Source organism: Porites lutea, chromosome 2, assembly GCF_958299795.1.
Source record: "Porites lutea chromosome 2, jaPorLute2.1, whole genome shotgun sequence".
NCBI lineage: Eukaryota > Metazoa > Cnidaria > Anthozoa > Scleractinia > Poritidae > Porites > Porites lutea.
The window spans coordinates 4,130,616-4,155,324 of record NC_133202.1 but is presented as its reverse complement, the minus strand read 5'-3'; the positions used below and the strand labels follow the sequence as shown (position 1 = coordinate 4,155,324).

The window sequence follows — 24,709 nt, the reverse complement described above, 5'->3', positions numbered from 1 at the left end:
ACCGTTCCAATAAATATGTACATTTATTTACAATGATCACCGTCCAGGTATTCTCTATATAGGTACCTCTAAAAGTGTTCATGAAATTCTTTTGACCTTGTTGAAACTCAATGTTATTTTAAAAAAGTTGAAATGCGTACACTACGGTCACACTTCAAGTTCCCCTCACCTAAAAAACCTTTAAAGACTGCCGATTTTAACGTTTTATGGAACAATGAACTACAGTCAGACCCCGTTACAGTCAACTCACGCCTTACGGACAACCCGCTATAACGGACACCCTGATAAAACGGACAGCAGCTAAATCCCCGGCGAAAACAAATTACAGACGTTTGACTGAAATAAACTCCCGCTATTACGGACTCTCGTTAATGAGGACACTGACTCGAGGTCCCTACAGTGTCCGCAATAAAGGGAGTTGACTATTGTATCGTGCATTTTGACCACTTTCTAGTCTCTATTCCAAATATATTTTCCTTTTCAATTATGTGGGAAAACGGCAGATGATCATACGAGAAAACACCGTAACACTCTGTACATAATTATTTACACACCGAATAAATATGAGAACTGATATGTACAGTGTCATCTTTGCTCGGAGAACATTTTTTGTAAAGTATTTACACTATCATAGCAAATTTTGCTGTATTTCTCTTCTATGCTCGCTTGTTCACCTCCTGAAACAACAATAAAAACAATGTCAAATCACTTATCACTACACAGTGTAGAGTGAATATAGCCTTAAAGTAAAGTCCCTATTATAATTATGTTAATATATGCCATGCATAACTATACTACGGACTCGAATTAAGATGTTACCGTGTGACAAACCTGTGCGCGACTTTATTTCTTCAAGTTTCTTTACTATTCCTGTCTTCTTCAATGAAACTTTGGCCTGGAAGCAACAAAACAAAAAAGACAAAACAATCCACTAAGAAAAAGTGAAAGATCTTGAATAATATCGGCATTACAACATGAGCACAGACGAGAACTTCGTCTGAAATTATAATGTGTACAAAACTTTGCTACTAAAGCGAATGAATCGAGGAATTTTCGAGGTATACCACGAGAAAGCATTGCGATAAAGTTACCTTTTGGCAGTTGTGCACCAGAGAGCACAAAGCAGACAAACATAAGGCTCTGAGATAAATGGAGCTGTCAGTGGTAAAATCCACGAGAAGAGAAAGAAGTTTCTCTAAAAACAAACATGAAAAAGAAAGGTTAGTTTAACGACAAATTTTGAAAATACCTTGTGTTCAACAGCTAAACAAAAATCGAAGCAAGGAATTCTTGTTATGGGGGTCCACTGGTTAACCAACACTTTCCACCCTTCCAAGTCGTTACAAATTAGTTTATACTTCGTAGACTCTTGCTGTCATGATATGTGCAGCACGTGTGACATTCACCTCATAAAGGATACTGTTTTGAAACAGTCGTCTCTTGTATCAAGTGTAAAAACACAAGTTTGTTCACCAGTTTACCAAACTCCCAACAGGCCATTGTAGAAAGGCAATGTGCAGCACAAGTTTCATTTTTAAGTCACGAGATTAAAGTTGTTACTACTTCCGCTTGAGGGCAGAGTTTGTTAAGTAACTTTAAAAAGAATCCTCCGGGCTAGCGGTAGTACTTTAATACTCCCGCTATTCCGGAGGACTTAAAATTAGTGACCACACCCCTCCATCCCATCATCGTCCCGGGCGCATTTTAGTCAAATGCGGGAGGGAAAGTGCCCTGATAACGAGGCACAAAAGCCAGGCTGTACATAATTTTTTTCCCGTAGTTTGCAACTTGTCTTCTGTCTTCACTTACCGTTCACCAAAAGAACAGGTTTGCTGGCCCCATGAAAGCACAAATTCCTCAGCACAAGTATGGCCTTCTCTTGTAACTGCTTGTTCTGAGCTCCACTCAGTTCTAAAAGCACCTCCACTACCCCAGAAGTCTTGACCACACCCTGTTGCCCATCTGTGAAGAATGTCACGTTCACCAGTAAGCTGAGCCAACAGAGGGTCACGCTTCGGGACACTGATCTCTGCTTGGGGTGGATGCCACTTGTGAGAGGCTTCAGAGAGGAGAAGGGCTGGAGAAAGTTTGTCTGCAGAGTGTTTGAACAAGATAATTTCTTCAATCAGTAAACGAAGCAATCATTCTTGCCATTAGTCAATGAACTAGCCTGAAAATAAAAACAGCCGACATTTTTGCGGCGCCAGTACTGTTTTCCCCCTAAAATGACGTCTGAGGAACTGCAGAAATTCTACACTGACGACGCGTCACTGCCCATATCTGGGTAGTGCTGCTGATTGGTTGAAGCAAATTTTCAGCCAATAAAATTGCTATTGGGGTGTCCGTTACAGCGAGGTGTCCGCAAAGCGAGAGTTGACTGTATTACTATTTCTATTATTAAAGCAAAAGATTAATGTACGCAGCACGCAAAGGAAAAATACCTGCAAGCACTTAGGTCCATAGAAAGAGAGGCACGCATGTGCGTCCTTAATTGGAACTGAGAATATCCATGCGTCGTGTCATGCGGTGTAAGTAAATATATTTACGTGATATGCCCAACATCCTACCTTCCACATGACTCCTCTGCATTCAGCACTTAAGGCCAAGTTACTCAACAGATTAAACATGGCCCTGAACACAGCAAGATGACTGTCCAGTTCTGGGCTCGAGAAATTTTGAAGCTTGCTGTTTGTTTTATTGGTCAGCTTGATAAGACTGTGCAAAAATGTGCTCCCGCTTTGTACGGTGCGGCTGACGCTTCCTGGAACGCCTGAGCTGCCAGCGATATATGCTGATGCTGCGAAAGAAATAGTAGAGAGTTTTAAGATGCCACGACGGCCACGTCAACTAGAACGTCGAATAATCGCGAGAGCGATTGAAAGAACGCGAATTCACTTGAAAAGGGAAGTCAGCATCAAGAAAACGACAAAAAGCTCACACGATAATTAAAGTATCCGAGAATGATAGTAGTGAAGTACATTAATTTTTCTCTCGCGTTTTTCATGAACGTGGAAGCCCTCACCTTCACACTGTAGACGGCCAGGGTAAAAAAGGCGGGGAAAAATAGTCACGTGGTCAACTCTGCCGTTTGCTGTTTCTGAACTCTCCAGAATAGGCCATTTGCACGATGGCGTCATTTTATTACTACGACCAGAATCCTTTTCGTTTTTCTTTTCATATTTAAATTTGGTAATCCCATTGAGGTATAAATAACAAAAGCCGCAATTTGCACAGGAAAGCAAAACCCTGAAGGATTCTGGTCGTAGTAGTAAATGATGTCATCGTGCAAATGGCCCATTGTAACAATTGTAGTGCGAAGTAAACTGCCACTAGAGACATTAGTTTTACTGAATACGCACCTTTGGGGAATTGTGCTGTCAATGTGGATAAGATACGTAACACCTCGATAAGTAGACGCGGCTCCACCGTGCACCAGGACCATAACTTGTGCAGCACATCAATAATACCACTCTCCAAACAAGCACTCTAGACAGAAAAAAAGGATCATTACATGTTTCTGAGAAACTGCCCACCTACCCCTCCCCTAAGCCAACACTAACACTCTTGCTTACTTAGAGTACTTAGGGCAAAATGTTAGCTTAGGGGAGGGGTAGGTGGGCAGTTTCCCAGAAACGTATACCCAAAAAATCACATAGTAGATGGATGAAATGTTTCCTTAATTTTGTATCCGATCGGGCATTTCCTGTTATACTTTCCATCCTCTTTAACGAAAGAAAGACCCTGAAGGGGCTAATCACGTTAAGTTCCACAATGTCGCGACAAAACTGAGCTGAAATTAAAGCTATAAAGTATCCACAGTCAACTTTTTGTTTCATACTAGGAACCCTAGAGAGAAATTTAACGATTCTTTCAGAAGGAAAACATTCTGGTAATTTTTCCACAGCACAATAGCTGAACTTGAAAAAGCTCAAAGACGCTCACTTGTAGTTTACGTAGATTAACCTTAAAGATAAGAAAGGGAAATTAGATTACCTTAACTGCTGGACTACAATGGATGAAGTTTCTGAGAAGTTGTATGGCGTCCATTAGTTCTGTTACCAAGGGATCTTCCTGCAGAGAATTATCATTACCAAGGAAAACGTTTTAGAAGTTTTAAACCCGAGAAGAAAACTTCCATAACTTTACTTGTCAATTCAACGGTTTGGGATAAAATACGAAAAGATTGATTCCGCGTCGCAGGAATAAATACACAATCCTAGTCTTTTTAGCAGGTTAGCAGAAAAAAAAGTGTACAGGAAAAAGTGAGTCAACGCGCGTGCTCTCCTACCTTCCTTTTCCATGAATGCCCTTTTTCAAGCTGCAGTGAGTTCATGTTTAGCTGGACATGAACGTGTTTTATGTGCTCCAACAAGGTTTCAACAAAACCAGCTGAAGAAAAATTAACACTGAAATTCATCAGTGTTCAAAATACAGCGGAAACAGAGGCATAAAAGGGAGCGGTCAAAATACGGTTAAATTATTCTCCCAGGTAAAAAATATCGCATCCAGCAGATTTCTTTAATGCTAGCGATTTTAGTATACACAAGCTTCTCTGTGTAGACTCTTTGGTTGGAAAGTCGCAAACTAATAAATAATAGATAACGAAAGAAATCACTATGACCACGAGGAAAAGGTCGGGTTTTTGAGGAGCGCCACCATGCTCCCTGGCTCAGAACGAGTAGTTTAATTAGCTAACAAAACAATAGATTAATGACCCAAACAATGTCCATATCCCTAAAAACAGTCACAGGTATTTTTTCATAAAGTAAACTCACATTTCTGTAGTTTTCAGTCACCACAGTTTGTGATTTGTCAGCCAATTAGAACTGAGCAATTCTGAAGCCAGTTGCGACATGTACGCACGCGTTTCTTACCCTTGACGCGGCAAGTATTTTACTTTCTGATTCTGATTGCTTATTGGACGAGCCTACGTCTCTTATGATTGGTTTACGTTTTATGGTACTTTCTCTTTCAACACTGAATTTTGTCTCCGCTGACTCCCTACTATCCCTTCTCAGCGACCAAACCTTCAACCCTCAGTTCAAGCTGAGGTGGTAAAGTCTTGAACTACTGGAGCACGCGCTCAGTTATATGCTCGACAAAAAAAAATTCGCGCCCCTTTTTGATCTCAACTCATACCCACCTTGTAAAGCTGTATCTTTGGCTGAGTTGCTAAGAGCCAATAAAGAGCTGAGAACTGCAGGCACCAGGCCTCTCTCTTCATCCGGGACCTCTACGCTCCGCGATTGCGCACGTTCATAAACATCAAGCAAAACTCTACACATTTCACTTCCGGTAGACTCAGCACATGCATTGCTTTCACCATCAAAGACGTTTTGCTTTTCGCTGTCTTTAACTGAGTCCAGTTGATGTACTCGAGCACTTTCTATCTTGTTATCCAGTAGGTGAGTCAAACGATTCATTTTTGCTGGTTTATCGCCTCTTTCTTCACTCAAGCCTCTCCCGTTAGTGCAGCGTTTGCCCTCCACAGTTAGAAGAAGACCAAGGAGCTTCAGCAGTAAATTTCTTAGGGAGGAGGGGGAGGGGGATTTGCTTTCTTTAAGGGAGCTTTTGAATACACCTGAAGAGTAGATCAAAGCGAGAAATCTCGGGTTATTGTCATCAAAAAAGTTGTTCCCACATTCATGTGTAAGAGTTTGGTTTTGCGCAAGAAAGAGGGAAGTGACCCTTTTCTCAACACCGCCCTCGGGAAGTGAGGTCGTGTACACAGACACAAGAAGACTATAAAATGTTAATTCATGCAGACCATTCGGCTTAAGTCAGCGTGACCCCTCATCACAACTATCACTCCGACTTGGAAAGTTTATTGCAGTTGCAAAGGCTATTTGTTACTAATTTAAAGATCATTATCACAATCTACCTGTGAATAAACTCCAGTTGCTAAATACTGTCTCTTCAACCACGCTAGGAACAGACAGCTGGCCTTGCTTCTGCAGCAGTGTAACCAGGAGCCTGCATACGCTCTCCCATGCAGCGTAAACGAGGTTTTGAAGAGGGTCATCTGTGAATGATCAGTAACACTGATAAGTCTCTTCAAACTTTTAAAAAGGCATTATTAGAAATCGACTCAGGGCGCAGGGATTGTAGTCCATATCACTACACCATGGCGGATGTTCTGGCCAGAACGTTTCTGATTTACAGATTTATAGTGACAACCCCAACAACCATCTCAAGTCAGTGCCTAATCTCTTTAGTCAATGCCCTAATCAATATTTTCAGTGCTTTTGTGTTTTCTCGCGGCTTCGCCGCTCGTTTCTTCGGCCTTCGGCCGAAGACGTGTCGGCCTGTGGCCGACGAAGCTCCTCGTCGCACCCTAATCACTGCGGTCCACTGCGGTCACTCCTTGATAAGGAATAAGGAATTACTTTATGTAGGCACCACAACTGTAAAGTACCCATCGTCACTCTGGTGGATAGAATCGGGGGTTATGTGGCAAGTTTCTAAGAATCTTAAAATGTTCCCAATTAAGCATTAGATACCTAGCTTCTTATTGTGACACTTAAAGAAGTGACGTACATTAGGAGGGGCTAACCTGCGCAAGGGCAAGATATTGAAAATAACTGCACAATCCTGTCAAGAGCTTCCTGGTCTTGCAACAAATTGAAACAGAAGATAGTATTCAGTTGCACAACAGAGTGAAGGAACGCCAAAATATCGCTGTACATAGAGAGTATTTCCTTGATAACCACTCTGGCTGCAGTGGACAGAGGCAAGGAGTCTTTATCACTGAGGAAGCTTTGCACTCTTGAGCATTCAATATGGCTGTGGACAAAAAAAGAAACGTTTAATGGTAAAAGACTACAAAACAGGACCATATTAATCCATACCTGGGGAGAGGTAGTCGTCGGCATCCTGTCTCTTGCCACGTGGAGATAGCCGCCTCAAAAAGTTTTAAGTTAGTGCTGTTTGTGTGCATGAATGTATTTTTTCAATCTAATACTGAAAGACTATTCCAGGAGAAAGATGGTTATTGACAAGGTATGGTGATGAGTATGTTGATAATGACGATGATGTTAGTGTTGATGATGATGATGATAATGAGGCCGATGACGTCATTGATAATGAAGTTGACAACATTTTAGATAATAATTCAGTTGATGCAGGAGCTCCTGTTTGTTGCTGTTGCTTCTGCTGCTGCTGACGATGATGGTGACAATGTTGTTGATGACTCCTATTAATCTTATCATTGCACTTGCTGATAAGTTCTCGAACCTCTTGATAAACTGACTGAAAACATTCCTTCCCCGGTCTAACAAGGTACATGTATCTTTACCCCAAATTTTCTCGCCCTTCGATAAAATCGCGAGTCCGGTGTATTTCTCCTTCAAATACTTACTCAATTAGCAAGTTCAGAATCTCAGCCTTGTTAAGAGCTGTAATAATATGCCCAGGAGACAGGAAAACTAAGTTGTGCAACAGGCGCGCCATTGTACCAATAAGTCCTGGGGTGACTGAGGATCCTGTATACACTGATGTATTTTCTGATGTTGCCGTGGAACGTGCTGAACTACTCACATTGCTGCTGCTTGCACTGGACATACTGAAACCAACAGAACAGATCTGATCAGGTATAACTACAATCATGGACAAAAGTCTTGGTACACATTTGCATTTGTGAGGCTTTTTTCCAAATTACACATGCCCAACTCCCCCACCCCAAAAACAACGTTGGAAGCGTGTGTCCACATTCTTAAAGTTGTCTTCTGTTGGAATTAACCATCCTCAGGGCTTTGGCTTGTGAAACAAAAAAAAAATATCATAGAGCACACCTGTGTCTTTAGAGGCGTGCATTTCTTTACTCTTAACAACTTTTTGGGTCGTGATTTGATTCAAATAAACTAATCATCTCATGTTCAAAAGTAAAGGGAGAAAGGAAGGCTGACTTGTTTTTGCTGAAACGACTCGATGAAAATCTGTGCTTACAGTTGATTTAGATCTATAAAGAGAACAGTGCTAAGAGGCAGACGTTAAGCAAATCTAAAAATACTTTACGTCTCCGTTCTAAAAAAAAAGACCTTTAACATTCTTAGAAAGGGGCCCAACGAGCCAATTCGTGGAATAAATCCTGTTTAAGCCAGCCTGGGAGTCGCAAAGTACGCAAGAACATACCCACTTGGAAGACCTCTTTCATTAATTAGTGGCACTAGTGAAGTGGGTGTCCTTGAGAGCTGTGTTTCCGGTGCGGATGACGACACCCCTGACAGCAGGGTACTAGAGGTGTGAGAAGCAACAGAGACGACTCCTGGGCTAACTTTGCCATTAGCTGATTCAGTGGTAGTTGTTTGGGCCTCCGAGCTCACACTGCCAGGCTGTGATTGGGATCGGGACGTTGAACTAAGGGGCTTGTAAGGAATGTCTGTATCGGTGCTTGATGAGACGGATGCTGTAGCAGAGCTCTGGCAGGCCCTGTTTGTTCCATGTGAGTCCGTCAATGGAAAAGTACCGATAGAGAGCATGTTGAAGAGCTTCTGGAAAAACTTGAATTGATCAAGTAAGGAGAGAACAACTTGAGTTCCCTTGGAGCCATTCTAAAAACAAAACAAAGAACACGCCTTACTATCAAGGGGGTTCATACAAACGTGGGGAAAATACTAACCAGGGTTCGTACTCTTTTGAGCGACTTTCCGCGACTTTTTCCATGACCTTAGTTTCTAGCTGTCACTTTTGAAAATTTTCAAAACTATTCTTGTTTTTGGTGATATTTTTTACCATCAGATGTAATTCAGTTCAACAGACACAGGCTCTGGTGTCCACCATGATGGCTTCATTCGCGACATTTAATTGCGTGTCTCTATCTTTCTTTGTCTTTGCTTTGACATCTGCAAAAAATAATCTACCAAACAATTTTCCATGACTTTCCAGGCCTGGAAAGTCATGAAATTTAAGAATTTCATTTTCCATGACATGTACGAACCCTGTTAAGCTATTTGTAGCGCGATAACTTGGTCAATTAAGGATTTATCAAAGAGCCAACAAAACGAATTCATCAAGAGGAAATCCGTCTCTACAACGACTGGCAATTACAGTCAAGGCAGGTCATGCGTACCCCCCAGGATTCTATTCATGAACTGATTATTTGAAAAATGAATCCGTTAGTCGTTTCCAAAACTAGTGTCAACTTCAAATCGGCATTCCTGCATGCGTAGTGAGCAGTGAATATTTTACGAGAACTTCTCTGTATTTGATCAGATTGAAAATCTTTGAATGGATTAAATTTCTTAGAAGACATTTGCATCAGATTCAGGAAAACTGACAGCTGAACTGAGCAGGTAGAAATTTCGTAACTGACTCGCGTGTGAATTCACGGCTCATTACACATGCAAGAATACCGAGATGAATCTGAAATCTACAACTGCCAACGGATTCAACTTTCGAATAATAAATTCATTACAGAAATCTTGGAGGGTACGCTTGACCTGGCTTGACTGTAAAATAGGTCTTTACCTTGGGTTGGTCTAGTTGTTTAGACTCAGTGACAGCATTTGCAGGCGACAGACCACTGACCAAACTGCAAAACAGTAGGCCTGCCTAAATAGCAAAGAAAACAATTCATGCACACTTGAACAACAACTAAAAGCCTGTAAGTAAATAAATATTAAAAAGACAGAAAAGTTGACCATAAATCTAGGGTAATGTAATTTATTCACCCAAACGGCTTAAAATCGGACTCTAGACAAATATTTAATTTTGGAGCGAAGGTGATAACTCAAGAACAAAGTAGTCTACTTCTAAGAAAGCTTCGCAGACGTTACTAACCCAGGTTAAATTACTTCTACGACGCAGAAGGCTAGGTCATAGCTGGTGAAAGAAAGAATTGGAATACTTCAACAAATCAAACCAACCTGTTGTCTAACAAGACCACATTCCATTTCATCCAACAGAATGGTAAGAACAAAGTTCCATAAGCCCCCTACAAATTTCTGCCCAGCAACTTTAAGTACTTCTCTCCCTTGCTCACTGACTGCAAGGCTTGTACAAATAGAAAGGCCAGTCCAACGAATATCTGGCCATCGGTCTGTTAACAAAGGTACAAGCCAAGAAAGTGGCTGTTCTTGAGGGTCTTGAGTTCTTAACCAATGTGAAACCCACCTCTATGAAAAAAAAAACAGTAAGTAATTTGTTATACCTACCGCCATTTTAATCTACTTCTTCAAATAGTTACTCAAACCTACAGTCTCAGACAAAATTATGTTTTTAACTTCTGGCCCGTGTCCTCGTCCTGCCAATGTTGGTTATCGCAGTTAACTCACCACATCTTACACACCAACATTGGTTGGGGGAGGGGGGGATGGGGGGCAAGAAGACAGCAAAGTGTCTCATTAATTTTGACTGAGACTGTAGTAACTCAAACAATGACTTACTTGTGTGGGATCAATGACAGCCATCTCATGAGTGAGGTGAGCCAAACATAGACTGGAATAATATGTAACACCTTTACCCATAAAAGATGAACTGGCACCAAGTCTGCCAGCATGGAAAGCTAAAACGACCTGGGGAAGATAACAGAAGAGTCAAACCAAATCGTATTGGTTGATTGGCCTTAAAGATCACAGAAGAAAAGGATTTCAACTGTTAATTGAATTGAATACCTCAAAGCAGGGCTACTAGGATTGTTTGTTTTGTTTGCAGTTGAATTATGATGGTCTTGATGGTGATGATGATGATCAGTTCAGTTCAGTTTATTGTTTTGCCATAAAGATATACAAAACAAGAAGTTCTAAATATTTAAAAGCTAATGGCAAGGAAGCCCATGGAAAACCAATGGGCTTATAAGGAAAGAGCTCCCTCAATTAAATATTACAACAACTACTACAATCATGATGATGATGATGATGATGATCAAAATCACGATCTCTATCTGTGGTTATTTAACAAATGCTTATTTACGATTGACTTGAACATTGCTTTACTTGAAACACTTGCCTGTATCAATGAGGACATAAGTTGCAGACAAAGGCTCATCCCTTGAGAGTATTTAGAATAGGAACTCCAGTGAGGCTGGGCAGTGACATGTACTAAGCAGACTAGCGAGGTCTCAAGCACCGGAAGATCATAAAACTGTGGGTTATCTGCTAGATCAAGATTCAGGGCCAGTGCATAAGCTAAGTCTCCTATGAAAATTCGTTCTTTATCCAACCTCCAGCCTTTGGTGTGCTGAGACAGACACTTAACCAAAGTCACCAGGAAAGAGAGCAGATGTTTACGCAGTGCTCTGCAAATAAAATTTGGTGCACATGAGTATAACACTTTAAGCGTTCAAGGCAATGCCAAATCAGTTTTACTGGCCAGTGTGGAACTAGTCTCTGATTTTTGGAACCCAGGTTGTTTTTCTCATGTCATAGGCAAAAGCCAAGCTTTGACACAGTGGTACGTTCCTTGAGGTGGACGTCACTACTTTTATGACACTCAGAGCATTACACCTGATCATTCCTAGCTAATGCCATCCCTATAAAAATGTATTTGTTAATTTGTAAAACACTTCATAAGGAGGCTCCACGCGCGCGCGAAGCTCCTTGGCTGGGAAAATTTGGTTATCTATCCACCTGAAAAATTTTGGTGTTCACGTGACACACGTCCGTCTGTCTGCACCACGGGACAATCAATGTGAAATCTCACACTTTCTAGCTAGTGTGGGAGCCTGCAACCTGACATTGCACATCCATGTTGTGGTCAACCGACAGCTGTCAAAACAGGGTATCCGCTGACCGGTATCACATGACCATATTGCGGGTTCAGGTGTCGACCCATTGAGGTTGCGTGTTTTTTTTGAAGTTATCCGCTGAAGAGATGCTAGTTTTCAACTGATCGCAGGCTCAACTCCAAGTGGATTTCTTTGCAATGGTTACAAGTTTATTGTTTGAAGTTAATTAGAAATTCATTAACGGGAGCTTCGCCTTTGGCCTTGGCTAAACCTGTATATAGAGGTTCTACTCGACTAACTAGCAACCATGACAACAAATGGAGTACTGTACTTTTTTGACTCGGAGACAGTGTGTGAGTTTGCACCACTTGCTTGAACATTTCGCAGTAGAGTCATCTGTGGTCCATCTTTATGTAATACAGTTCTTGCTACCCAGGCCACCACAGGCTCTGGAGGCTGATGAGGACTGGAAAGGATAATATCTAACACATGGAGCAGTTCTATCAGCAGACTGTCATCATCTCCGCTGTTTGGCACTACCTGAAGGTATCTGTATAGTCAAAAGGACAACTATTCCTTTGAGACATTATACACTACAGGTCCCGGTTGTTCAAACGTTAGATAGCACTATCCACCAGGCCCCGGTTGTTCAAACGTTGGATAGCGCTATCCACCGGATAAATCACTATCCAGCCGATAAGTATTACGGAAATCAATTACGCTATCCGCTGGATAGCGCTATCCAACGTTTGAACAACCGGGGCCAGGCCCCAGTTGTTCAAAAGGTGGATAGCGCTTTCCATCGGATAAATGTCTATCCACTGGATAGCGCAATTGGTTTCCCTAATACTTATCCGCTGGATAGTGCAATTGGTTTCAATACAATACAATACAATAACTTTATTTAAAGAGGGAAGCGCAATAACCTATTACACTTTTCTAACCTAAGGCCCTCATAATAATCCCTAATACTTATCCAGTAGATTGTGATTTATCCAATGGATAGCGCTACCCGACTTTTGAACAACCGGGGCCAGATAAATCACTATCCATTGGATAAGTATTAGGGAAAACAATTGCACTATCCACTGGATAGAGATTTATCCGGTGGATAGCGTTATCCACCTTTTGAACAACTAGGTCCAGAAGAGCAAATTTGGTGAGACAAAAATTGCAAAATGAATCATTGTAGGATCTCAATATTATTATACTGTGCACAGGGATGTGCTCTAGCAGCACCTGGGGGCCCCTGGTACCTAGCTTTTGCTCTTGAGCAAGACAGGTCAATTTAGGTTTCTCAGAAACTACCCACCTACCCCTACCCTAAGCTAACATTAACACTTACTTCTCACTTAGGGCAAAATGATGGCTTAGGGGACGAGTAGGTGCACAGTTTCCCAGAAACCTAAAATGATCCAACAAGACTAGGAAATCTCAGCTTTGTGAAGAATAGGTTCCCCAGAATTTTTCTTGGGCACAGCGTTGGTGCAGCTCAGAATATGTGGTAAAAGGTAAGTCTTATCACTTTTTGCAGAATACAATGCTTAATCCAGATGCTAAGAGTTGACGCTTCAAATAAATAGCACAACGTTTTCCAGACACAAAGTCAAAAGTAAACATAAAACCATTTCTACGTAGACGATACTTCCCTAATGTAAAGGTGGACCCCACTAAAGAAATGATGGTCGGCACTTTTGTGCAAAAAATACGGTTAATGGCAGATGTTAACAGCTCAAATGTGTGCAAACAAGATCGCCTACAGTTTAAATAACTACTTTACATCATTTACGAACAGGTACAGTTTAAAGAGAAGATGTTGCTGTAAACAGAACAGGGCAAACATGCGTAATAAAGACATAAACTTGAGTTCCGGCCCTTGACATCAAAACAATTTTCTTTCACTTTTGATGCAACAAACGTTTTGTTTCAAGTTACACCATTCACTTCTCCATGACTCGGTCACCTTACCTGAGGGTTAACAAATATGTTTCTCTATAGGATATACCTTTCAAATGCTGCTTCCCACTTCAACGTGTAGAAGGCCTCCACCGAAAGCCTTTGGTATACACCAGGCTTTGCTCCTTTATCAGCTAGTAGGTGTGCCATAATTTTACTGAGAGCTACTTTTGCATCATAATGAGAGCTCGCATTCTCCATACATTGCAGCTGATTACTCAGTGCAATGGCAACATGGCTACAATTGAGCAAATCTGCATCAAGATTCCTCCACTCCAATACTGGCCAGTACCTACAAGGTTCATGTGGATGTTGTAGTGTAATTTTGTAGTTAGTCTAAAATTTATTTTCCTTTGTTTTGGCATATGAGTTTAAACAAAGGAAAAAAAAAGTGAAGAATACGGATATCTATCATGCAAATTGTACTTGCAGCTCCATGTCATCCTCTATTGAAGGTTCATATCAGTTTGCAAAATGTCGGTGTTTGGTGAATTTGAATCCTTGTTTTCCAAAGGAGGCTAAGAAATGAAGATTACGTCTTCCATAAAACACCTTTCCTTTAAGAGAAAAAGGTATGTACATTAATTGCACTACATTATCAAGATGTCTGATGCTGTTTAAATGTTACTAAAACTTATTGATTCAAAAGCTGCAGATATTCTGTATCCTCACCCCACATTTCTGTCTGACTGCCTTTTGTCCGCCACACCTTTTACTCTAGACAGGTTCTCAATATTTTCATGCCAACCTAGGTTCCAGGCCACCCTTAGCCTGGAAACAGCTGGTTCTGAAGTGAGCGAGTCTTTAAGCTGGAAGTCTGGTACTTGATGAACACTGACAGGGGTGTGGACAGGTGGAGCAAACGGGAACTGATATCTGTGGAGCAGATGCAAAGTAGTTAGCTCTAAAAAACACCCACATTGCCCAAAAAAAAGGTACAAAATGAACAGTTTGCTTGCAAATAACAAATTTAGTAAGCTAAACATTTGACTCCCAGAATTATAGAGAGGTGGTATGTAGGTCTGTAGACTAAATTCTACGCAGGAGCAGTTGTAAAGGTAAAATAATTCACTGACCAAATAAAGCTTTTCAGGGAACAATTTTGTTTTAGAACAATGGTTACACACTTGTAAATGTTTTATCAAATTGACTCCTGAATACTGTAGTAGACATTACTTCCCAAGTGTTGTACCTTGTATAATAAAAGCACTCGCATGGCCACCACGTTTGCTCAACTCCTATTCTGATGGTGTGTTCAATCTTACAACCAAACATGGAAAACAGCTCTTCCACCAGGATGGTCAAGCCGCCAAAATTGTCTACACTTTATTTTTTGGTGAAGGATCTATAGATAATGCTTTCAAAAGTATAGCCATGGCACTCTATTAAACGGCATCAGATAACCCAAAGCAAATTCATGCTACATTCAGACAAAACTTTGTCATTTGTGGTGCACACCTCCCACAAACTTAACATCAGGCCTCAGTTGTCCAAAATGTGCATAAAGTTATCCGCTGGATAAACCACACTCCACTGTACATTAAATGCAGTTGGTTAACCGTTTCCTTAATACTTATCTGGTGGATAGCGCTGTCTAGCATTTGAGCAAGCGAAGCCTGAGACCTACCTTCTCACTAAAGACTTTGGCAAACTGAAAGGAATGCTGTTAACTTTGTCAGGCAATGCCATAGCAACTTCATCAAAGAGCAGGAGAACCATCAGGCAAGCAGCCTCATACCTAACTTGACCACTGGACTGGCATAAGAGAGCACACCTAAAACAAGAAGATGATATGAGCCTTTTGTCCGTACAAATCAGTATTTATCATAGATTTAACTACAAAAAACATATTACTGTAACCTAGTTGATCATTGATTCATTTTTAAAGTAAATGTATGTACCCTTATGTTATCATCATTATTACCACCAAATTACTCCTTAATTTTGGCGTGAAGTTTCAGCGTTAATTTGTAATTTCACATGTGAAATTACAAAATTGCCATGGCAACCTTCCGTACGTCTCAGGGTCAAGATGGCAACGAAGTTTTAAAATGTCATGAATGAAGACGTCAGGGCAAAAAAGACGCTTTAGAAAACCTGAACACACGAAGGGGCAAATCAAGAAGGATTCTAACAGGTATTTTGTCGAAAAACTCTGAACTTAAGCCAAATTTAAGCTCTAAACGTTTGAGAGAGTGCAGGAGTTCTCGATCGATATGATCCAGGAAAACATGTCAAAAATCCAAGATTGCTAACGTAATTCGTCACCCATGATATTAATAGGTAACCAAATGGTATACTCGTGAAATTAGGGAATAATTTGTAATTTGTAATTGTAATTTCCTTCGCCTAAAGGGTTGGGAAATTATAAGGATTTGGACAAAACGCGCGAGAAATTACTCCCTAATTTCACTCGTCACCATTTGATTACACGTACTAATTCACATTTCCTTTGAATCTATGGTTTCAGTGGGATAGGGTACACCTGTATGTGGGTAGGAGAGGCAATTCCTGAATTAAGGTTTATGATCTCAGTCACCCAGCCTCCACTTGTGATGAAGGCATATTGACATTAAAGGTTTCAGCAACAATTAACAGCAGACATCAACAAACAGTATAATGCAGGACTAACAAAAACACTTGCTATAAATAGCATTTTCAGCCCAAGTAACTTATCTATATAATCATATATTCCATCTCTAGTGGTATTGTAAGTATATATGTTAGTAACTTGGGTGTTCCACTAGTTCTGAAAAGATAATAAAATTAATTTCAGTGGCAGGTTAACCTTGTAACAAGAGTATGAAGTATCTTATGTGCCAAAAGGAAACACTGTACAGTTGTCTCAGATCAAGAGCTTAGAAAAGAAGATACAAGGTAGGGTGCAGTTGAGGAGTGAAGTCATAAGCCCAAGCTCTTTGGAAAACTAGCTAAGGATGCACTGAGTTTAAAGGCTAAGTGGTTTAATTTTAGATTGGCTTTCATGACCTGAAAATGTAAAAAAGTCTTCTTTATTGCCACTGTAAGTACACTTTTCCCAATGCTTTGATAGTTGCTTAAAAAATCACCAAGCAACCAACTGCTTACATGTACCTTGTAACTAAAGTATATGTGGAGTACTTTGTGGCCAGCCTGTGCCTACAGGAAGCATTGTACTCTGCCAGCAGTCGTAGGATGGTCAAACAAGGAGGTACAAGCTCCACCCTGGGGTAGGGTGTGGTTGAAGAGTGTAGTGGGCCATCTTGTTCCATTATTTCTGAAAGGATGGCTATGCACACTTCATCTGTGTGTTCCTTCAGCAGAGGTTCGTGCCACTGTGGGTCTAAAAAAATGCAAGTCACAAAAAAGACTGAAGCAGAGTACTACTGAACATTGCAGGGAAGGAGAGAATATGATATAATACTACAAATACAATACTACAATGCTAAAAATTCTCAGACTTTTTGAGACTACAAATTATTTTTTCAAATTTCAATTACAACGTTAAAAATGAGCTTTCATACAGTTAAGGAGAGAATATGATTTTTTTCCTGCATGGAGCACACATCCTCAGGCACAAATTTTTGAAAGGAAATGATGCAGTTTATCAGACAGGCACGCTGGTTCTTGTGATATGGTAGTTTTATGCATTTAATAAAAAATATGTATAGATCTACATTCATTATTTGCAAGTCATCAAATAAGGCATTTATTTTTTTGACTCCTTAATCTCCTAATTTAAGTCATCAAATTTCATTTCCTGACAGGCAATAAGAGGGGTGCTAGTTTTGCTTAAAATTGACAGCACTAGCTGAATCATGCTTACAGTCACCCTTCATAATGATTGCAGTACAAACCTTTAAGAGATAACAGATGATTTTAGTAACCATTTATCACTCACTATGGTGATGCTGTGAATATTGCAACATTGCTGCTCTTCATTTTCATTAAATCTTTGATACCTTGTAAAATAATGGCTAGCTGCTGAGCCGAAGACTTCCTTAATGCCACATCTAGGGGTGAAGAAGCCAATATGGACTGTAGGTTAAGAACTTCACTTGTCTCCACACTTGTATGTGATACAGGAACATGTGCATTTACAGCAGAGGTAATCTGATCTACCATAAATAAGTCTGCAGCTTTCTCTGCATGGATTCCATGAACCAAGCTCTTTCTTTTTTCACGACTTGCTTCATTTGTGAGACTCCATACAACTGATTCAAAGCCTTTGGTCCGTAGCTTAGAGTCAGTGACAAACATGAGTCGCAGTGCTCCTCTCAGCCTGTCTAGTGCTGGTAAAGTTACTATGTCTCCTTCAGCAGATACATGTCCTCCAGTAACACCAAGTGTAGCTACAAGCTCCAGTATACATTGGTCCAGCCCAGGATCTATAAGAACACAACCTTGAAGCTGAGGTAGAGATGCAACCAACCCATCTAGTAACTTCTTCCAAAGTTCTCCACTCATGCTTAGACGGCCAAGTAGCAGAGTAGTGATGAGCTCTAAAGCTGAATCACTGATCTGTGAAAAGCAGAATTTAAAGTAAGTGTAACGCTTCAGCAAAATTTACATAATGATCGGAAACTTTATTCAAACCTGATGAGATGATCACGATAGCAATCGTGATGATCACAACTACCATGTGCTGGTAATAGCCTTGATGTAAATACAATTGTACAGCTGAAGCAATACCATGATCATGATTAATTTAGCTCAGAGCGATCAAGATTCTCACAACAGCAACAATGTTTATTTGTACTGAAGGCCCATGGTTAACAAGACGACTCTGATCTCAGTGCACTGATAGTGATCACTTTCAAAAAAACAGAACAGCTTGAAGAGATAAGCTACATTGTAGGTGCAAAACACATGCATGTAGCATGGCAACTGAAATTAACAAGCTGGTCATTGGAGACAGTGACCGTGATCATGATGTGAAGGGAGTGCAATAAGGCTGGTAAGGGTTGAAATTGCCACATTTGTGATAGATGGTGATCCGGGTAGAAAAATTTATGGCAGTCATACCAACATGATCATGGACAATGTTTGAAATGCCTAATCAAGTTCACAATCAAAGGTCAAAATCACAATGTGCTGATAGGCTGGTGTTCAGTGGTGTTTCAGTAGCAAATGATCAGTGACAAGTAGGTGGTAACAACAGTGACAATTTTGTAAGCCAGGGGGTCTATAACTGTTTGAGCTACCTTGATTCATGAAAAAGACCTGGCCAGAGAATAAGCCATATGTACTGTACACATCAGGTAGTTTCGAAAACGAAGCACTCGAAAACGAAGACCGAAGCACGAAGCACCCAAAACTCGAAAACGAAGCACCCAAATCTCGAAAACGAAGCACCCTAGATCGAAAACGAAGCACCCTAGATCGAAAACGAAGCACCCTAAATCTCGAAAACGATGCACCCAAAACTCGAAAACGAAGCACCCAAAAACTCGACACCGGTCTGTCCTTTATAAGCACGAGACCAATGTAAATACAGCAGAAATCAAGCGCGATAACGAGTATTCGATAACGAATCGAATGCAGTTCAAATCTACTCAAGTTGTAAATGCATTTCCGCCGCTGAGTGGGAGGCCCGGTGGAAGGCTATGTTTTGGACGTGATCAGAAAACTGAGAACGCCCAAACTATTTCTAGAATATTACTGTATTGCCGTATTACTGTACTGCAAGTATCCCCGTACAAAATGATGAGCGTTTTCTATTCCATTCCTCGTTAAAGGCCATTTGCAAATTAGTGTAGTTAAGGATGGATCGGTGGGATAAAAAGCATATCTTCAGGCTTCGCCCCACCGACCTCCTTCTCAGTAGCTTAACTCTCCTTTTTTTATTCGCTCCTTTTATTTCAAATTCTCCTGTTCCCCACCATAGAGCCTGATCCCAGGCTATTACCCTAGAACAAATTCTGCCTGGATCTGATCTGATCTGATCACGCAGTGGCATAAATATCCGATATGGTAGACTGCAAAACAGTCGGTTTTTTTCTCAAAAACCAGTAAAGAAGTCGGTAAAGCGTGGCGTAAGAGTAATACGCGCGAGCCTCACACTCCGTTTTCAGCCTCGTTTCAGACCTTTTGTGTTACTGCTCACGCGTACTTGAATACGCCAAAATCTGCTGACGGACAGTTTTTTCAAGTCTACGTAAACATGCATGTGTACCGAAAAAACGCATATTAAGGTAAGACGTATCAAGTATAGCGAGACCAATAATAAAATTAATACACTATATCCCATCTAGAAACGTTCAGTTAAACAGTTGGCAGGCTCTTATAAAACCTTGGGATGGATTTTGTGGACCTTTGGAGGTGCGGACGCATCCGCTGCGCTGCCTCCACCTGATTCGGATTGCGTCATGCAAGACGTACAGCCTACAGTGGTTTCAAGTTTTGGGTACTTCGTTTTCGAGATTTGAGTGCTTCGTTTTCGAGATTTTGTGGTCTTCGTTTTCGATCTAGGGTGCTTCGTTTTCGAGTTTTGGGTGCTTCGCTTTCGAAGGTTTAGGGTGCTTCGTTTTCAAGTTTTGGGTGCTTCGTTTTCGAGATTTGGGTGCTTCGTGCTTCGGTCTTCGTTTTCGAGTGCTTCGTTTTCGAAACTACCGTACACATCATACCTTCCCTTCTTCATCATAAACTCCAAAGCAGCAGATTTGATGCAGCACAGCCCTGTTCAACAGAAACAAAGCTTTCTGACAAATAATGGACAATGGTTCAGTAACATGACTAACACTGCAGGCTTCCTTCACTAGATTCAGAGACTCTTTGTAAGCTTGTAATCGGACATCAGGATCAGGATGTGCAAGCAACTGCAACACTATCTTGTGGCAAACAGGAATGGCTCTTTCATCTGCCCCAGTTACTGGATTGCAGACATCACTGCAGATCTTCACAGCCTCACAGATAAACCCTGAGTGTTTGTGATAGGTCACGCTAGACACAGACATTTCTACCAAGTCACACAGTTCTTTTAGAGAGCTCCTTAATTCCTATGAAAGAAAAAGAAGTGTGAAAACCAAAACACTGTACTACAGTGTAGTAATGTATTCATCTTTTATTTTAGCTTCATTTGTTTATTTTAATTTTCTGTTGTTGCCAATGGCATAACGTGATCAAATCTACTACAGTTGTTCTTTCAATTCCCTAGAGTCACAAGCATGACCAAAATAAGTTTTCTACTGACAATAGCAATACATAATCATGTAGAAAGGTTGCGAGAATCAATAAAAATTACCAAAGGGGAAAATGCTTTGATCTTTTAACAAATTCTATCAACTAATTTTTCAAAGAAATGTATGGACAGAATTTGCATGTCATTGTGGATACTGGGACTTGAAGGGTTATACAACCTTGATTAACCCTTTCACCCCGAAAACAAGTTATCAGCCGGATGATTTGTCACTCCGACATGTAAGTAATCTGTGGATGAAATCCTGTGGTGTTACTATTTAAAACCTCTTTGACAGAGCTTTTGCATGGTTCTTCAAGGCTGTGCTCTAAGAAAAAATGAAGTGAGTCCAGGGCTCTGAACCTGTGAAATCCAGGGTGCCCAGCTTATGATTTCTACGAAAAAAAAAATAGAGGATTTCCCAGTTGCCCAAGACCAAAAAAAAGGCACCAGCCACCAAAAGACACTGCTAGAGCACAGTGCTAGTTCTTAAAACATTTACATTCTTTTAAACAAAAAGAAATTTGGAATTTTTGGGCACCTGTTACATTGGCCACTATTAGGTTTAAAAGTATTAACAAACTGCAGATTGTATAAATTAGGCTGAAACATCCGCTTGCTTTGATATTAAAAAGCTGTCATCCTCAAAGACCCAGAGGCAGCTCATGGGAATAGTTCCCCAGTAAATATGCATCCTAACTCGCTACTTTAAAATTGAGCAGAAAAATGGGCTAAGTTAACTTTCTCAAAGAATTCTGGGGCCCGTTTCTTAAAAGTCCCGATAATTAACAGGCCCGGTAAGCTGTCTCCGTTTACATAAAAGATCGAGGTTTCAATAGTTTTGCATCTAACATGATAAAACTATCAGTTAGTGAAACAAAATGGAGTAGTTTGCTAGCCTGAACTCACACTCTTATTCTTTAAATTTCGACTTGAATGTTTGATTTCGGGCCCGAAAAGTTACTGGGACTTGCGAGAAACAGGCCCCTGGGAGTGTTACTGGGGACAGGTAAAACAAATTGGCCAATAGCTGACCGGCGCATCCCCAGTAACAGTCCCGGAAGTTTTTGCGGAAGCTAACAAGGCCCACTTTTCCTCTTGTTTCTAACTGGCCTTTTCTCAGTCTTCAAAAATGGGATCTGTGTATGGACACACAACAATCAGTACAAAGCACCTTGACTCTACAGGTCTTCAAAAACTTGCATGTGCTCGCCATTGACTTGCATATGTCTTGGGTGAAAAGACAGAGTTTGTGAGAATAAGGATCCAGAGTAGCCAGGAATTTCATTGCCACAGGCTGTAGGTGACAGTGAGTGATAGCCAAGAGTTCATCCATGGAAAGGAACCACAGGACTGTTGTAACTTCAGAAGGAATCACTTTAAAAGACTATAACAAAAAGTTCAATTAGCTGTCTTCGTATTAAACAGTCGCTAATTATCCAATAAAGAGCAAAAACGTCTCTAACACAAAAACTGACATAGATATGTTGTGAGTAAAATCCTTTCTCAGGTTAAACAAGGATTTCCTGTATCTAATCTGAATAATTGCGGCCAGGAAGCAAAGGAAATTAATTCAAACTAGGTTAAACACTGGTTTAACCTGGCAATTTCTTTAACCTACAAAAGATGCAGTTTGCTAGTAGGAAGTATCCCTAATTAATTATTCCATCTCTTTAAACTAAGTTAACACATATCATTAATTTTTGAGTGCTCCACTTAGGTTGGATTTAGTGGTGTTAACATTCAAATGAGTTCCACTAAAAGGCCTGGTGCTGTTTATTATTTATAATATGCAGTGTTCAAGCTAGAAATTATAGTCAAAGTGGGTCATAGTCCCACATGGCATTTTCAATTGGGTCATTTCAAAAATAGTCTGGGTCAGACTTTTATAATATTGAAACCTTGAACAACAGACATCATTAAACAGATTTCTGAGTTCTCCAGCTTCACTGCCATCCTCATCCAGCCTATCTTCAAGCTTTAATTTTCAGGTTCAACTGCTATTTTCTTTAGCGTAAAAAATGACGTTAGCTTTTGTTGTTGTTCAATATTGAAGTGAAAACAAAATAAAAAAGTCAACAAATGAAGCGTGAATTGATTGGCAAAGCATCGTATACAGAAAGTTGAAATGTATGCTCCAGTCTCTCCTGAATTGGGTGGAATGCCTGACAAAGTACTGTAAGCAAGTAGTCTGAAATGACAGTCATTTCGCATGCTAATTTGGGGCTAGTAAGCACACCAATTTTTTATATTATTTTACTGTTATCATTGCCTGCTGCTTTGGAAGTACGTATATATGAGGTAGCTTTTTTTTGTATCAGTATGACTCCACGATAATTTCATTTTGAGTGAGAAAAAATATTCCACGTCAAAGACGCAAAAACAAGGCCTAGATTGAACACTGAATGATCACTGCTTAACCATGACTGAAAGACTGATCAGATGTCAGACTGCCTGCATAGAGAACACGGTATTCATTCACATGTATAGCAGGCTTATTATCATCTTGTTACATGTACTATTGCAGCACTATCACAACTTTCTAGCTTACCATTTCCAGGGGAATCAAGCTCTCAAGAAACTGCATAAGGAATGTTGCCAGATTTACCACTGTCAATCTGTGTATTGGTAGACTTTGCTTGGATGGTGTGGTATCTGTTTCTCTATGATCATCTTGGAAAAGCTGGATGTAAAATTTCATGTGGTGTATTATACCTTCACTCAACCCCTTCATAATATTTATAAGTGATGTTGCCTGGAATATGAAAGAAACAAGATAAATAGATAGAAGAAAACAATAGCAAGAGAGAGTAAAATTGATTTCACATACATGTGGCCCTCAACAGTCATAGCACTACACGTAGTCTCAGTTATTCAGGAGGTAATTTCAGGGCAATACTCTAGCAGAGCCTTGTGGCCACTGGAAACTCAACACCTTGCCTGCGGGCAACCAGGAAATCATAGCTTTAGCAAAAAAGTATCTACTATGTACCCAGGATTTTATATGTTGCTAGGAATGCAACCCAGGAAGTGCTTGAAATAAATGTTGCTACCATATAGCCCACAGCAGTCTGACAAACTTCCAAAAAAACCCTCCTTATCAACACTTGGCTTGATTTCCAGCCATTTGAGGGAGCCCAGTCATACCCCTCCAAACAACATGATGCAAACAAAGGAACAAAGACGCACAAAATGACCGGTTATTGAGCCCTTATCAGTGTCTGATGAAGAAAAAAATGTTGGAAGTTTTGAACAGTGTTTTTACTAACCATTAGTGAGTTTAACTGTGTTCCACTCCTCCAAAGATCAGGAGGAAAAACTCTCTTTGATATACTCAAAACCCCATGGAGCAAGTTAACAGCAGATTCAATGATGCCTGTTTCTGCACACAGTGGACCTCTGAACATGGGTACTACCCTGGCAAGCAGAATCACGCAATACTCCTCCAAGGACAGTTGGTTAAACTGAAGCGCCTCTGTCACCATTTCATCCTCATCATCATCATCATCACTTGCTTGAGAAGCTTTGTTGTCAGACAGATTGGAACTTGACTGGTCCTCACTAGAATTCAAGCAAACAGTTGTATCACAGTTACACAGTCAGCACTACTTGACAATGTTGGAAGTAACTTTGAGCACCCAGGGCTGAAAAGGTCCATGTTGGATTTTACACCATTTTTTTCAGTTACCTTTGGTTATTCAAAGGACGTTGCCCAGGGCTCCCTTTCTAGGGTGCGTACTTTGTGTTGGAGGACTCAAGGTACTAAAAAGGGAGTGTCTGAGTTAGGTATAACCCTATCATAGTGCAGGGTAACTCTGAACAAAAATTTGAGCTGTATCTGGCCAAAGTATAATTTTAAAAAGTGGAAAAATACAGTGGTCCCTCTTAAAGATGGTCATTGTTGGGAATGCCACTAATATAAGTGTCTGTCTTGG

At 40.5% G+C, this 24,709-nt stretch overlaps 1 protein-coding gene across 1 annotated transcript in view; it reads right to left on the bottom strand.

Moving 5' to 3' along the window:
* Positions 1-113: 113 nt before the first annotated feature.
* LOC140925171 (rotatin-like) overlaps positions 114-24,709 on the bottom strand; it is a 30,473-nt gene continuing 5,877 nt past the window's right edge. Inside the window, exons 8-34 of the mRNA XM_073375127.1 lie at positions 24,044-24,335; positions 23,326-23,529; positions 21,949-22,161; positions 20,224-20,595; positions 17,560-18,118; positions 16,712-16,940; positions 15,246-15,392; positions 14,291-14,494; positions 13,668-13,910; positions 11,994-12,212; positions 10,945-11,233; positions 10,383-10,511; positions 9,864-10,112; positions 9,466-9,549; positions 8,131-8,549; positions 7,358-7,561; positions 6,554-6,783; positions 5,882-6,022; positions 5,144-5,581; positions 4,289-4,389; positions 3,994-4,071; positions 3,360-3,486; positions 2,568-2,797; positions 1,810-2,092; positions 1,092-1,195; positions 832-895; positions 114-677 (exon numbers count right to left, since the gene is read on the bottom strand). Coding sequence (XP_073231228.1) covers positions 586-677; positions 832-895; positions 1,092-1,195; positions 1,810-2,092; positions 2,568-2,797; positions 3,360-3,486; positions 3,994-4,071; positions 4,289-4,389; positions 5,144-5,581; positions 5,882-6,022; positions 6,554-6,783; positions 7,358-7,561; positions 8,131-8,549; positions 9,466-9,549; positions 9,864-10,112; positions 10,383-10,511; positions 10,945-11,233; positions 11,994-12,212; positions 13,668-13,910; positions 14,291-14,494; positions 15,246-15,392; positions 16,712-16,940; positions 17,560-18,118; positions 20,224-20,595; positions 21,949-22,161; positions 23,326-23,529; positions 24,044-24,335 — 5,944 coding nt within the window. The 3' untranslated portion in view covers positions 114-585. The remainder of the gene's footprint in view (positions 678-831; positions 896-1,091; positions 1,196-1,809; positions 2,093-2,567; positions 2,798-3,359; positions 3,487-3,993; positions 4,072-4,288; positions 4,390-5,143; positions 5,582-5,881; positions 6,023-6,553; positions 6,784-7,357; positions 7,562-8,130; positions 8,550-9,465; positions 9,550-9,863; positions 10,113-10,382; positions 10,512-10,944; positions 11,234-11,993; positions 12,213-13,667; positions 13,911-14,290; positions 14,495-15,245; positions 15,393-16,711; positions 16,941-17,559; positions 18,119-20,223; positions 20,596-21,948; positions 22,162-23,325; positions 23,530-24,043; positions 24,336-24,709) is intronic.